We start from the raw sequence: 14,713 nt of genomic DNA on the forward strand, positions 1-14,713 counted from the left end.
AGCAAAATTTGGCTCTATCTCTGCAAAGACTTTATGCATCAATTTGGAATGTTGTGTAAGATTTTTGTGTTCTTTGTATGCATTGCTTTGGGGCAAGGACAGGGAAATATCTCTTCCTCTAGGTTTTTTCCTTCCTTGCTTTAGAGTGGTAATGTAATCTACTGCTGTTTCCATGCAGTTCATCTGTGATCTGCAATATCAAAGCAGGATTTTGATGGATGAGTGAAATAAATTGCAGTCTTATGAAAGACAGCTCTATTGTTATCACACTAAAATTTTCCCTCTTCATTGTTTTGCTGACACAATATGGGCACAGAACTTAGAAAATGAAATTTTAAACTGGCTGTGTTGCCCTTAGCATTTTTTAAAACATAGCAGGCTGTCTCAGAACAGTGCAGCTTTTTTTTTTTTTTTTTAGCTTTTTAAATATCTATTTGAAAAGTAACTTAAACACTGCAGAATGTGATTGGAGGCCCCTTCTTCCAGACTTTTTTACACTTATGTAGTCTTCTGAATATTACCCAAGTGTTTAATGAGCTTAGCAAGGAAAGGGTTCATGGAGAGGTTTCCATATGTAATATGTACCCAAATCCATCTTGTCTAGAAGACAGCCTGGATTCTTTGGTGAGTGTGGGAAGCTGTTTTTACCTTTCCACAATTGCTTTCTTATCTCTGTGGTAGAAGTTTTGGTGGAAAGCTGAACCTGGGGACAGCTGTCACATGGAATGGCTTTTTGAGAAGCAGCTTATGCCACTGGGCTGACCTCAAAGGTGTGTGTAGGCAGGGTGATGTAGCTGATCAGATACTGGGCTAGGAGTAGGTGTGCCCTTCAGCTGGGGAACTTTTGATTTAGATATTATCAGATCTACAAGGCTTGTGTACTGTAACTCAAGAAGACACATTAAGAATTTGTAATTATATTTGCCAATAAAAAGAGACTGTGCATAGAGGGAAAAGGGGAAGGGTAGGGAAGTGGGCATGTTCTTTGCTTGGTAAGCATTATCTGTATATTGTGTGGAGAAAGAGATGTGAAATACAGAAGTTGCTTGTAACATGACTTAGGGTACTTTTGTTTCTGACTTCAGTGCCTTTCCTTACCTGGTGTCCCAAGTAAATGAATTTTATTTAGTTGCAGTTCACTGAGAATGGTTGGTGAGAGGTGTGTTTCTGTGTGCGTGTTGAAGGGGAGGTGAAGATGCACCTGCAGGGGGAAAATCAAAACAACAAACCAAATGAAACCTCCAAAACACCAACAAACACCCCCAAAACTTTGAACAAAGAAGTACCAGTTAGAACACTTCACTTCAAGTTAGTCTTTGACATTTTAATTTTAACGGCTGCTGATGTACATGGGGCCTTTCAGCACATGACTGCTAGTAACTGGATACTGAAGGATGCTGGGAATATCTCTGGAATTGAAGCATGAGGAGTCTGAGAGGGTAGGCTGGATGAAGTCCTTAAGTGCCCATATTTGTAGGTTTTTTTTTGTTTGCCTGTTTGTTTGTTTTTTTTTTGTTTTTTTTTTTAAGGTGTAATTTCAGACTGTTTTTACAGTTTGAAATTTACAGATGGTAAACGTGCCAGATTTCAGACATCACAGGCATAGGACACACCTCATTAAAAGTGTGTGCATGTTTCTGTATGTCTACTTACAGTCAGATATACAGATATAACCATGTTCTGCCATCCTGAATAGAAACAACAGACTCTCTGCCCTTGGCCTCTGCAGCTTTCAGAGTCCTCTGTGCTGGGAGACTGCTAATGTTGCAATTTAATATTATTTAGCTCACTCTAAAGTACAGAGAGAAAGGCAGATGCCTTTTCAGCTCTCCAAATCACAGAAAAGGAGAAGGACAGGCTGCTGTGAATGAAGGACTTCAGTACCTTTGTGGGGAAGGTCAGAGACACATGAAAATGTGACACTCTTTGCTCCAAGATGTGTACAAGTGACCATAAGATTTAAACAATTTTTCAGCTGAGCAGTTTTATCTGTCCCCCCCCTCCAGGTCACTTGTTTTTGAGCCCCGCCTCACTCTTGCACCAACACAACTTTGTAGCTGTGAACTGGGTGAGTGAGCTGACCTGCTCTGGTACCCAGCTGGCTCTGGTGATCCAGTTTAGATGCTGTGGTGGCTGAAAAGTCTGACCAGAACCAGAGAAGAAGTTGTATCCAGAGCATCTTGGGAGAGGTGCACCACTGAAGCTGATGTGGAGCAAAGCATTGCTGTCCCTCAAACAATAACAAAGTTATTTGGTGTTATGAGGTGCCAAAAAATTTTGTGATTAGAAGGAGATGGGGTCTGAGAAAGGTTGAGAATGAGTGACTCAGAGCTAAATGAGAATTCTATTTCAAATCCCAAATCAGTTTTTTTTGTCATATAAAATCACTTTATTCATCTCTTTCCCCTCCCTTCTCTTCCCCTTGAGGTTTTAAAGAGTGTAGTCCTGGTCTGGATTTGACAGTTTGAGGCATAACACTGTAGTCTGAATAGATTTGAATTAATGACTTCAGAAATAGATTTTGACTGGAATCTGCAAATTTTAATTAAAAACCATAACTGGTAAACTAGTTTTTGATTTAAACATAATTTAAAACTGTGTTAAATGGTGTGGTCATGTATCATGCAGGGAAAGTTTATTTTCTGCCTCAGATGAGATTTTTATGAGGATAAGCATGGCTTGAAGTGCTGCATAGCTAATGAGAGGCATTTGAAACAAGATGGAGGAGTCCATTAAAACAAGTGGAATGTTTTGCACTGCAGAGAAGGGAGAACTTGAACTCTTCAATCTGTATGGGCTGTAATGGAAAGTGTCACCTCTTCAAATCCATGTCTGATAGCAAAGCTGGTTGTTCCTCTTTGGGTGTAGAATGAGAGTTTGACACCTCCAGAACAATGAAAAGCACGAGGAAAGCAGTGTGGTTGTGCTTGACACTGCTCTGCCTACTCAATTTTGACTGAAATTTTGCTGTATGCTGTGAAAGGAATTCACATGTGTGGGAGTGTTTCTGACACATACGTGTCTAATTTTGTTTGTAGTAATAACAAAGACATGACACAAAGGCTGATCCTTATCCTAGTTATTATTTAGTTATGCATATGGTCGTCGTAGAGCTATAACTTATAAAAGGAGTTTTGGGTTGCAATAGACATTGCAACAGTTTCTTTATAGGTATATTACTCATAGGCTGGATGGAATAAAGATTGAAGAAGACTGGAGAAAGTACTTTTGCTTTAGCAGGAAATAGCTTCAATCAGAGCTAAGCCTGTTTTTTCAGTGGCATTTTCTCCTAAATACTGTAAGAGAAAAGAACTGCTGTAGCATAATTACGTTTTCCTGACTATTATTAATGGGATTTCTTGCAGCAGTGGTGTTCAAGGACCAGAGTTGACAGGGACCTTGTGATGTGTTTTCTGTGCAGCTATGGGGTACCAAAGAGGGAGATTTACAATGTTAAATGTCGTTCTGGTTTTTTTTTTCTTTTTTTGGGGTGAAGTGTGTTTTTTTGTATTTTTCAAAACAGTCACCTTATGCTTTTGACATTGTGTGTTTCAGACAGGGGATACTTGGCTGTCATTAACAAAGTTCTGCATGTGTTTCTTCCTCCAGGAGATGATAACAGAGTCCACGCCGCTGCGTTGCAGGAAGCTCAGCAATCCTGACATTTTTTCATCTGCTGGGAAAACCAAGCTCCACCGTCAGCTAAGTCAAGATGACTGCAAGCTACGAAGAGGTAGCTTGGCAAGTTCTTTGTCAGGTATGCCATTTTGTAAAGACAATATGACACTTTGTCAGTATTAAAGAAGCAGCACTGTTGGCATAACAAAATAATAATAATAATAATAATAATAATAATAATAATAATAATAAAAAATACTGGTAAGGTGACCTCCTGTTGGCAGGGCATACAAAATTTTATGTAAGAGAAAGATGCAAAAAGAAATATCAGTAGAAAAGACTAAAGAAGCCTGGATTTAGAGAGAAATTTTATATATTGCCCAGAGTGAAAAGTTGAAAGCTAAGATTTAATATGCAAAGTTAAGGAAAGGAGTTGTGGAACTTCAGGTGACACATTGGTGTATTCTGACCTCTTCTAACATCAGCATTGAATGTAAGCTTGCTCACTCTGCCATTTTGTTTCTTACTAGGAAGCTGGCTTTTTATATTATGTTTGAATTACTATTTAATTTCTTTTTGGCTTCAGAAACACTGTAGGCAATCGTTATTCAAAGTCAAAATCTTGCTTACTAACTTGATGTTTTCTTCAGTTTGTGTAAAATTTGTTTGTTCTTGTGAACGTAATATTCAGCCGTGTAATTGAATTTACTTGTTCAGCTGTAGAACCATGGAGCAAGCATAGGCAAAGAATTACCCAAAAAATGGACCAAATTCAGTAACTTTCTTTTTTTTCAAAGACTTTGTTAGTGGGCAAGGGGATGGTTTCAGAACTGTTTAAAATTGATACCAGAGTCTGTGGTGCTGGAATAGGGCACAGAGAGCTGTGCCATCAGTCTGGAGTGAAAGAGCTGATATGCATGGATGCCACTGTTGTTCTGTAGGGTGAAGTTGCAGCCCATTTCCTCCCTCATTAGGCTGTTGACCTATTTGCATGTTAGTGCAAGAACTGGAAGAGTTGAAAATTCTCAGGTAGGAGGGACAGAGGCAGAAGGTGAAACCACCTTTTTTTGGCATCGTCATGGGCTTGATTTACGTGATTGTGAAAATACATCCAGTCCTGGTCACTCGTCTTTTCAGAGAAGATAAATCACCACTTAAAGATAAGAACTCTTATCAGAGGAAGATAAATATTTTCATGTCTGAGGTGTTAGGTGTAATAGAATTAAATAAGCAGTAAAGTATGTATGTCTTATTTTGGCCTTGGCTTAGTGTTTTATTTGTAGTAAGTGGACAGTTTCTGAAAAATTGAAGCATTCACAATGTTTTGTGTGCATGCAAGTTTGTTCCCCAAGGTAGGTTAATCACTGGAGAACAGAACTTTATGAACTACCCAGCTGTTGACTGACTGCAATGGCCCAAGTTAGTACTGTAGCTTTTTTTTTCCTTGAGTAGAAGAAAGCAAAGTAAATAGAACGAAGCAGGAAAACTGGAAGGTGTGTTATCTTTAAAAAAAAATAAAATTCTGTTTGGTGATTGTAATTTCAGAACAAAAAATTCTGTATTCTCCAGAATCTGCTGGTTCATCTTAATTACTTTACTATACCTGATTCAAGAAAGAGTAAAGAGTCCCAACAAGATGAGTCTGACTCAGCTGGATAGAGAAAATGTACGGCGTTAGATGTATATTTTCAGTGTGGGTGTTTGGAATGTGTGTAGAACTTGAGGCATGACAGGGAAAGGCTTTAGTTGTCACAGAATCAAATAAGTTTGAAGAGTGTAGATGACTGTGCATGCAAACTGTTTGAGATTTGACTCTTGATGGAATTCTACTCTCCTGGATTCAGATTTTGTGGAACTAAAAGGAGATATTTTAACTATATCTTGTAGAGACTTAAATACCCATCCTCAAGCATGGGTATTTTAGACTGCAAGATAATTCTATTATTTTACTTGCTATTATAGGATATCTTTGTTAGTGCTGTACAGAGGTGAATGCAGCAATGTACATTTCTGTAGTTTTAGGTCTCTGCAGGTGAGATGAGTTGTATTTATACATTATCTTGAAAATGATCAGGTCATGAAAATCATGTCCATAGCTGTTAGCAGCTTGAGTGGGACTTGGAAGAGGGTACTGATATGTTGTGTCTCTGTTTGCTTGACAAAGTGGAGCCTGCTCATCTCTCATACACTTTGACTTACTCTGTTGGTGGGTACTTGGCCCATTGCTTGTAACAATCAGAGAAAATTAATGTTAACAAGTTAAAAAAAGAAAAAAACCTCACCACTTCCACTCCCTGTCCTCCCCTCAGCATCATGGCTGGTCACATTATGTGACAGTCTTCCAAATATTGCAGCCACTGTTATGGATTGAATGTGATAATTCACGTCTAGTTCTAAGGTGCAGTTGAATTTGTAAACAGCTTTCTGCCTCTGAGAGAACAAGTAATTTTCTGCAGCATATATGTGATTAAAGGTGTAGCCTTCCTGCTTCTTATTGCAATAGAAGTCCCCTGTGATTCCTGAGTGTGTATTAAAACTAATCCATTGAATGCAAGAATCTTTACTATGCTTGGAAGGGGGTGTGTTATTTAGTCCCATACTCCTAATTTTAAAGAAAAGAGGCACGATCCACTTCCATTTTGCAGTGGGGAAATTGAAGTACAGGGGTTGACTGACCAAACTTACAGAGAAAGTCATCTGGAAGCTAATAACTGAACCCAGATTCACAGACTTCTTCACTTATGTGTTTTTAACCACAGAAATATCTTTCTTCTCTTTTTTCTTTGTGGATGACATTGTACATAAAAGGAAGCTGTCAAGCTCTGTGGAGTCAAAATATGACCTACTTTGACTTCGGTTCTTTCTCACTGAGGAAATTTACTGCTTGACATTTTTCAAAAATGACTGTTGCATTGACTAGAAAATACGTATTGAACAAAAAATATCCATCCATAGTTCAAAGGAAAACAATATTTAAACACACACTATTTTATGTTACAGCTGCATGAAATGCAGTGCTCAGTGTTCCAGTGGTAGGAGAAGGTGGGGATGTCTAGATGGCCAACCTATTTAGAGGAGACAGTATTTTACGATTAGGAATTCATTTTCAAAAGAGTGTAAAAAATTATACTAAAGGGATTTTGCCTTCTTTCAGGGCAGCAAACATTGTTTTCTTTTTAAGTTGAATAGAATATGGAAATTTGTAAAGTGATAGCAATCTATTTTTAGAAGGTTCTTGGATTTCCCCATTATCTCATAATCTAAAGTAGATTTTTTGGAAATTGTTAGTTATCAAACATAATGAATTTCATGGTAAGGTGCTCTCACAAGTTGTAACCTACCAAAATCTTGAAATTGCATTTTATATTAAATGCTTTTACTCCACATGCAGTATTTGTTCTCAGCTTTGTACTTTGAACTTGCAGACCTGTTTAAAAACAAGCTGATGGTATTTTGATTTTATTTTTAAAGGAAAACAGCTACTTCCCTTATCAAACAGTGTCCACAGTGGAGTGGGCCAGACGATATGGCAGCCTCCTGGAGATACCTCCAACCTGGTCCGCATGAGAAATCAGTCTCTAGGACAATCTGCTCCTTCACTAACTGCTGGTTTGGTGAGTGAGTCTGGGAATACTCGTGGTGCTATAAAAAGTGATGTGATCCTGTGCTTTAGTTTCACCTTGTTTTCCCTGCTCCTGCTCAGTGAAAGCAGCATTTTGTTTCTGTAGGACTTTCTAGGCCACAGGGTGAACTAGGAAGAGAATATATTCATCCTGCTAGACAGAAAGCAGGAAAAGATGTGTGTTGAAGAATAATTTCTTTCTGAGGACATTCCTTCTCAACACTACTTCAGTTGCCTGATGGCTGAAAGAAGTATCATTGAAGTCCAGGAGATGTAAGCATGGGAACCCAACCATTTCAAACAAGTTTAATTGGGAAGCAGCTTTTTGAGTATCTACCTCTGCCTGTTTCGCTAGGGAATAGCTAGGGGGATGAATCTGAAAGGGATAACTGTCCAGGGAATTGAAGAGCTGGAGCTGACATATCTCTTCTTCGTGGTTTCTGTCAAAAGGTTTTGGTAAAAAACCTTTGGTAAGATATTTTTGAGGAATGTTGCGTCTGCTAAATTAACGTTTTCTAAGAAAAGAGTGTTCTGTATGGGGACACACTCTCAGGTCGCTACAGTTGAGTCTGAACTGCATACAAAAAGGAACAGATGTTTTGTTTGTAAGTTTTCCTTATTAGGTCTGAAAATCTAAAATCAGTGATATGTGGGGAGAAGAAAAATGCTATGGTAGGAAAAAAACAGTTAGAAGGCATATATGCAGCACAAATTGTTGGTAAATAGTAGATTAAAGCCAAAGCTGAAATATTTCTTTTTTGCTGAACATCTACAAAGTTACTTGTATAACAAGTTTTACTCAAGTGAGGAATTTTGGTGTGTGCTACTTAAAGTGCTTCAAGTAAGTGGGTAAATTTATATTACCTTGTAAGACTGTTGAGAAGCAATGACCCCATAAGTAAAAGGGTGTACCTTGGGTAAAGCTCTTAGAATTTTTTGGGGGTTCCTAGACAGTTTGGCACCACCAGGCTATGAAAGGAAATTTAAATATTTAAGGTTCAAAAAGCCACATGTTTGTGTTACAACTAGTTTTGATTTCACAATGTAATTGTAATTGTAGTCTTGACATTTTCAGACATGTTATTATACTGAAATTCTTCTGATTTGATTTAATTGTGTTGCATCTTAATTTGGTGTCTGTTCAGTGTTTGTCTTAAATTTGTGCTCTTACCAGTGGTTCTGAATTCAATGATAACAGAAAGGGAAGGTGCTCACATGAACTTGGCTATAAGTATTTATCTGACACAGATTAGAAAAAGTAATATGTTAAAACACAGGCCTGTTCTCTAGAGGCAGATAAATGCCTTGAAGCTTCATAACTTAGGTTAATGAAAAAAACTGTGCTTTAAAACAAAGTACTAATTCTCAGATATTTAATTTGGAGTACTAGGTTGTTGCTTAACAGCTGTGTGCAGCTCAGTGAGCTGCAGATGTTTGCATGTTACAATTCTGCATATTACTCATGTTATACACTGTGTTTTCAGCTTGTACTGGCAGTGTTTGTGCTGTCTGTCAAATGTTCTAATATGAAACACAATGCCAATGAGTTATTTTAAAATAATTTAAAATTCTCTGTTTCCTAAGGCAGAGAAATTCATCTCTAAATCCAGTTTTTGTCCCTCTGTGATGGTGTTTAGGTTTTGAATGATAGGGTTATTTTCTCTCTCTGTTTATTCTGTGATGGGCTCTATGTTCATTACAGTTGCAGTTAATTAAGCCTAGACATTACAAATTTTTATGTGAAGTGGGTTTCAAAAGCAGTGACTAAAGAACATCACAAGATGAACACCTAATTAAATGCAGTGAGTCCTGGGATCTTGGAGCCAGTTACATGTTTGCAGCTGTTTTAATATGCTTGTGGTATTGAAATACGTTTCACAAATTAGAATAGCAAAAGGTCTCTTGCCAGTATAATTAATCTCCTTTGAAGAATAGCTCTATTAAGAGATGAGTAAGTTCAGTAATGCAGAGTGTCATTTTAATATGCCAGCCTTGACTGCTAGAGCATTTAATTCTTCTATTATTTGTTATAATACAGTAGTTGCATTGCTAGAGAGAAGTGGAGTGTGATTTAGGGAAGCCAGGAAAGCTGTGTGCATTGTTTCTGCTCTCTCTTACTGGCTCTGCAGGTATCAGAAGATTTTCCTTTGCTAAATTGCTTTGTGGTGTTCAGTAATGTGTTTTTTTTTTGGTTTCTAACCACTATTAATCCTATATACACAGATTGTTTAAATTGCATTAAATTGTGTGCTTAAATTGCATTCTTTTCCTCTTTAAAAATATTTGCAAGTCAAAAAGATAAGTTAACAATAGCAAACCTACAGAAATTAGTTTTCAGCTTCTGAAACAAACCTGGTAGTTAGGCTACTTATCAGCAATTACTCCAGAACTGGGAATACATCAAATTCTAACTTGTTAAACTACATAAACACAGTTTATTGTTGGGCAGAATCTTTCAGCTCGTACATGTGTGATAATCTGGATTAATGTGCCTGCACAGCAGTTGCCACTAGGTCCTTGACTTGAGAAATAAGCCAGGGCAGAGCGAATACTGAGTGCTGTCATTGTGGAATGAAAGGTGTTGGACTGATCTGTGTGCCTTCTAAATATACGTGAGGATTTCAGAGGATGACCTTCAGCTCATCATCTACCTTAAGACGAAGCTCATGGCTCTGATCCTAAGAGATTGAATTCTGGTGAGAAGTATCCTATTTAAGACTTTTAAATCCCTAAGACAGCTGAGGAAGTAATCAGAGGAAAACACATAATGTATCATCATGGGCATCTCAGTGGTATTTCCTGCTCTCAAGACCCAAGTACACTAAAAAAGAAATGGGTGCAGGGAATATGTATAGAGTGCATGCTTAAGGAACAGAAGAGTAATTGTATGGAAAATTTCTTATGACTTAGTTTTGGGACTTTATCTGAGATCTTACCCTGTCATAAATAGAGTTAGACCTTGAACTGTGTTTTTTAGGGGAGGTCATAGAATCCTAAAATATGCTGAATTGGAAGGGGACCCACAGGGATCATTGAGTCCAGCCCCTGGCCCTGTGCAGGACACCCCAAGTCACCCCATGTACCTGAGAGTGTTCTCCAAACACTTGTCGAATTCAGACAGCCTTGGTGCTGTAACTGTTTCCCTGGAGAGCCTGTTCCAGTGCTCAACCACCTTCTGGTGGAAAACTTCTGATATCCCACCAAACCTGTCCTGACTCAGCTTCCTCCTGTTCCCTTGAGTCCTGTCACTGATGATGCAAAAGATCAGTAATGTTGGATGCATTCTCTTATGAAGAAAGGCATAAAGAACATCAGGGTTTCTAAATTTTAGAAAGGAAAATGACTTTGTGAAGAGATGGTTGTGATTGTTGTAGAGGTAGATTGGGAGTGTCCTTCTTCCAGCTGTTAATTTTGACAAAACACAGTGTGCGTGAAACTGCCAGGAGTGATGCCATAAGGTGCTAATATTCCATAGCTGAGCATTTATTGGTGGGCAAGGAGTGACTTTCCCCTCATGTTTATTGAGGACAGGATGCTTAACTAGAGCACTACATTAATGCTGAATATGCTTCTCTATTTATGGAGAGATTTAGTGTGTGTGTCCCATGTCGTGGCCCCTCTCAGAAAGCATCTCAAGCACTTTCTGCAGAGTTTTGTGAAAGAAACATCTGATAATGTGCAACCCATTAATTAGGACTATGTCTCATATGCATTGCTCATCATCTAATGCCTGGAAAAGTTTGAGATGTTCCAGGAATAAGAAACCATGCATGTTCCTTCTGCCAACTGTGGCGATAGCAAAACATTTTCAAGAAGCCGTAGTTAGATATGTTTGTGAAAGAGATTTTGAAATTCTTTTTTTAAATACTTACAAACTCTGATTTTCTGAAGTGCTCCCAGTACTGAACTGAAACTTATGGTACTCCTTGAGCTGGAAAACTGGACATAATTTTTGGAAATGAGGTTGAGATTTTCAGCCGAGTGGTTGCAATTCTGTCTAGTGTAAACTTTCTTCCTTACATTCTGTACCACACGGGATGTGGTCAGAACCACTTCTTCTCTTCTTCAGAGATGAAGGCTGCTGACTAAGCAGCTGGTTCTCTGTTAATCTTCTGATGCCAGACTTTTAAGATTTCATTGTAGGGTCAGTCTCATCTTCGCAGGAGAATTTCAAATGACACAAGGTTTTACATTTACTTTCACACAAAGTGAAAGTTGAAGCAAGTAACTGCATATTCATTGTGGTTGTACATAGTGCCAGAGAGTTCTTCTTTCCCTCGTCTTGTTCTAGAAGAAATGGTTAAAAACCCAAGCCTCTTGGATTTTGAATAATGATCTGGAGGGTGGAAAAGCTCAAATGCAAAGATTTGAAACTGTTGAACAACACTCAGCCTGATTTATTGTGAACGTTCAGTTCCCCAAAGCTGTGTGGATTAGGCAATAGTGAGTGGAATGGGGAGAATGGGTCATCCTTGTGATGGGCCTTGGCCCAGCATGAACTGGGAGCCTGGTAACAGACAGACCTCACACTGTGGCATTGGTACTTTGGTCTCCAAGCTGGGATGTACTTTTTAGATGTAGGAGATAATATTGGCCTTTTATTTTTTAAATTTTTGCTCCTTTTTTAAAAAAAAAATCTGATATTACATATATGAATATAGAATCAGTATAGGAATAGAATCAATTGTGCCTAATATATAAACTTCCCCTAATAGCATATTTCCCCTGTGCAGGATTCTGTTTATGAAAAAGAAAATTAAAATTTGTATTGTTCTTGGCTATGAGGAAGAGTGGCTAATTTGCTACAGATTTGAGTTAGTGAGTGAGATTATTACAAGGTAGGTAATTCCCTTTGAATTGGGTGTGTGTGGAATCCAAGGGCTGTGCTTTATTGAAGCCTGTGGAGGGGTCTGTGGAGCTGGGTTGCCATCTGCTGGTGTGCCGGGGGCTGGGGACAGGAATCGTGAAAAAACTCATCCAAATGAGTTTTTGTCAAACGGTGTTAGAGATCCCCGTAATCATCAGTGACTTTCCAGCAGGGGAATGTTCTTTCTGGGATCGTGTCCCACAGGAATCTCTCGTTAATCACTGGCCTTTTTCTTTTGGCTGGAGTATAGACTGGCTTTGTAATGCCGTGCTGTGGTTTGCAGCATCCTTTTTCTGGTAACAGAGAGATGATGTCTGGGACATTTACGAATAAAACGAGATTAAAAAATAATAAATAATGATTTGTAGCCGATTCTGTAACCGAAATTCGGAATTTTTGGGTGGCAGCTGCGTGAGTTGCGCTTCGGCCTCGGGCCTGGTGGTGGCGCTGCAGCCCCGGGCAGCCCCGAGCTGCATTTCCCAGCGGGAATGTTCCCGTGGCTCCGGGACAGCGGTGCGTTCCCGCTGCTAAAGGACACCTTAATTCCGTCTTGTTTGTCACTTCAGTACGGGAATTAATTATTCAAAAGCCCTGGTGAAGTGCAGTGGAACTAGAAGTTCCAGCTTCAAACCCCCTCCTAGTTATAAAGGGAAATTCTATCTCCACACCTGCTGCTTTGTCCCCAGCGCTTTAATGGATTTGCTGTTTATTATTTAGGATCTCTGCTTTATGCAGGCACCTGGGCAGTGGTTGTTAAACTCACAGGGATGAGGTCTGGGAAGGAGCAGGTTTGCAGTGGCTGGCAGACACCAGGTCTCTGAGTCACAAATTAAACATTACTTGGCAAGGTACAACATCTCTCCCACCACACTCTCCATCTTTCTCTGCTCATTATGTGTGCTGGCAGTGAGGTGAGTGCATAGAGCTTAGAACTCCACCTCCTCACAAAAGAATTAGATATAATCTCTTTTTATTGAAAAAATACAGCACTAGTTCAGGGACAAGCCATTAATGCCAGTTGTGTATCATGCTACCTTCTGCTGATTGCCTGGGTACTTATTAGAGAAGAAGACATTTGAATGTGATGGGAAAACTTAGTTTACATTTGTGTCTTCTAAAACACACAGGTGCTCTTTTCCCAACATGTTTTGTCATAGGTAATGTTACTTTTAGTTTGCATTTTAGGTGGTAACATGTTGACTATTTAAATGTTGCTCAATACAGAGGAAAATAGTTTTGTGTAAGAATAATCATGAAAGTCATAGGTGATGAAGGCCATAAATTATTTCAGGGAGTAGAGAATGTTCAATACTTGACTGTACAAGTAGGATTTAATATTTTTATGTTGGTAGAAAAGGAAAAGACAGCAGGAACTATGGTTGCATGAATGAAGGGATTTTATTACTTTATGAAGGCATGGAAATTGCATTTTAAATTGGCAGTTGTAATAACCTGACATAGGAAGTAAGTGGATTTCCAAATTAAGACCATGTGTGAAGTCTAAGTTTATGCATACTAATTAGATATTTGCATGGACATACACTGCAGAGTCTGTCGGTGAATCTTTGGGTATATTATCAATTTCAGAATTTGGACAGGGCCCGAGGAAGAAGTATGGAGCAGGTTGTAGACATTTGGCAGTGTTTAGAGTGCTTGCAGGGACTTACCTTTGTCACAGCTTTTAAGGTGTCTCTGATAGGAAACCAGAAATCATGTGCTATGACTCTGCGTGTTTTTGTGATAGATTCAGGACATTTGCATCCAAACCTGATAGTTCTGATTGGTTTTTCACTAAGTAACTTCATTCTGAATAATTAATGTAAAGAACAGAAAATTACTGTGATAAATTCCATGCTAAAGTTATATTTCTAAGTAGTGCATATTACTTAAGCACAGTCAGCATCTTGCTCTGAAGAAACTTCAGTGTATTACTTAAAACACAGTCAGCATCTTTTTACTCACTTCAGCTGAGTGAATTCCATTTTGGAGTGGACTCATTGGCTTAAAGGAGATTTTCATATTTGAAAGAAAATGTGAACGCCCTTCTGTGTAACCTGAGGCTTGTCATTGTAGGAAATATGAATTCATAAAACTTGCCTTGTGATAATTGTTAGGCACTAGACTGTCAGTTTGAATGATTGCAGTTCTCATTATCTTCAGATGCTCATGTTATTTTTTTTTGTCTGTGAATATGTTGAATTGATTTTTGGCACATGCAGTCACTTCTCTTCCTGACAGCAGCACTATTGTAGGTGTAAAGTGAGAAACTGCTGTAGTGTGCATGGAAAATTAGCTTTTTTTGCTTGGGGAGCTATGGGGAACTTACAATACAGTTATTCAGACTGTCTTGAACACACACTGTTGAAGAGTGAGGCTTTGTTCCTTGAGTGTTGTTCTGTGGTTCTTAATGACCTCTCTATAAACACATACTGATATAGACAATAAAAGTTCTGTGTTTTAATTTAAAGTAGTTGAAAATTTGATGGTTTTTTATTTTTTTATTTTTTTCAGATATTTCCATAGAATGGCACTGTGAGATGTCTGCATTTAGTATTTTAATATGGCTGCCTTCTGTGTCTGGTGATACTTCTTGAAATAGTTTCCTA

General features: G+C 38.5%; 1 protein-coding gene across 13 annotated transcripts in view; it reads left to right on the top strand.

The window, feature by feature from the left end:
* MAST2 (microtubule associated serine/threonine kinase 2) overlaps positions 1-14,713 on the top strand; it is a 219,421-nt gene that overhangs the window by 47,787 nt on the left and 156,921 nt on the right. For all 13 annotated transcript variants that reach the window (XM_086902241.1, XM_086902240.1, XM_086902242.1 and 10 more), the window contains 2 exons: positions 3,610-3,757; positions 7,090-7,232. In XM_086902241.1, the coding sequence (XP_086758367.1) occupies positions 3,613-3,757; positions 7,090-7,232 (288 nt within the window). In that variant the 5' untranslated portion in view covers positions 3,610-3,612. The remainder of the gene's footprint in view (positions 1-3,609; positions 3,758-7,089; positions 7,233-14,713) is intronic.

Source organism: Cyanistes caeruleus, chromosome 9, assembly GCF_971803275.1.
Source record: "Cyanistes caeruleus chromosome 9, bCyaCae1.hap1.1, whole genome shotgun sequence".
Taxonomy (NCBI): domain Eukaryota; kingdom Metazoa; phylum Chordata; class Aves; order Passeriformes; family Paridae; genus Cyanistes; species Cyanistes caeruleus.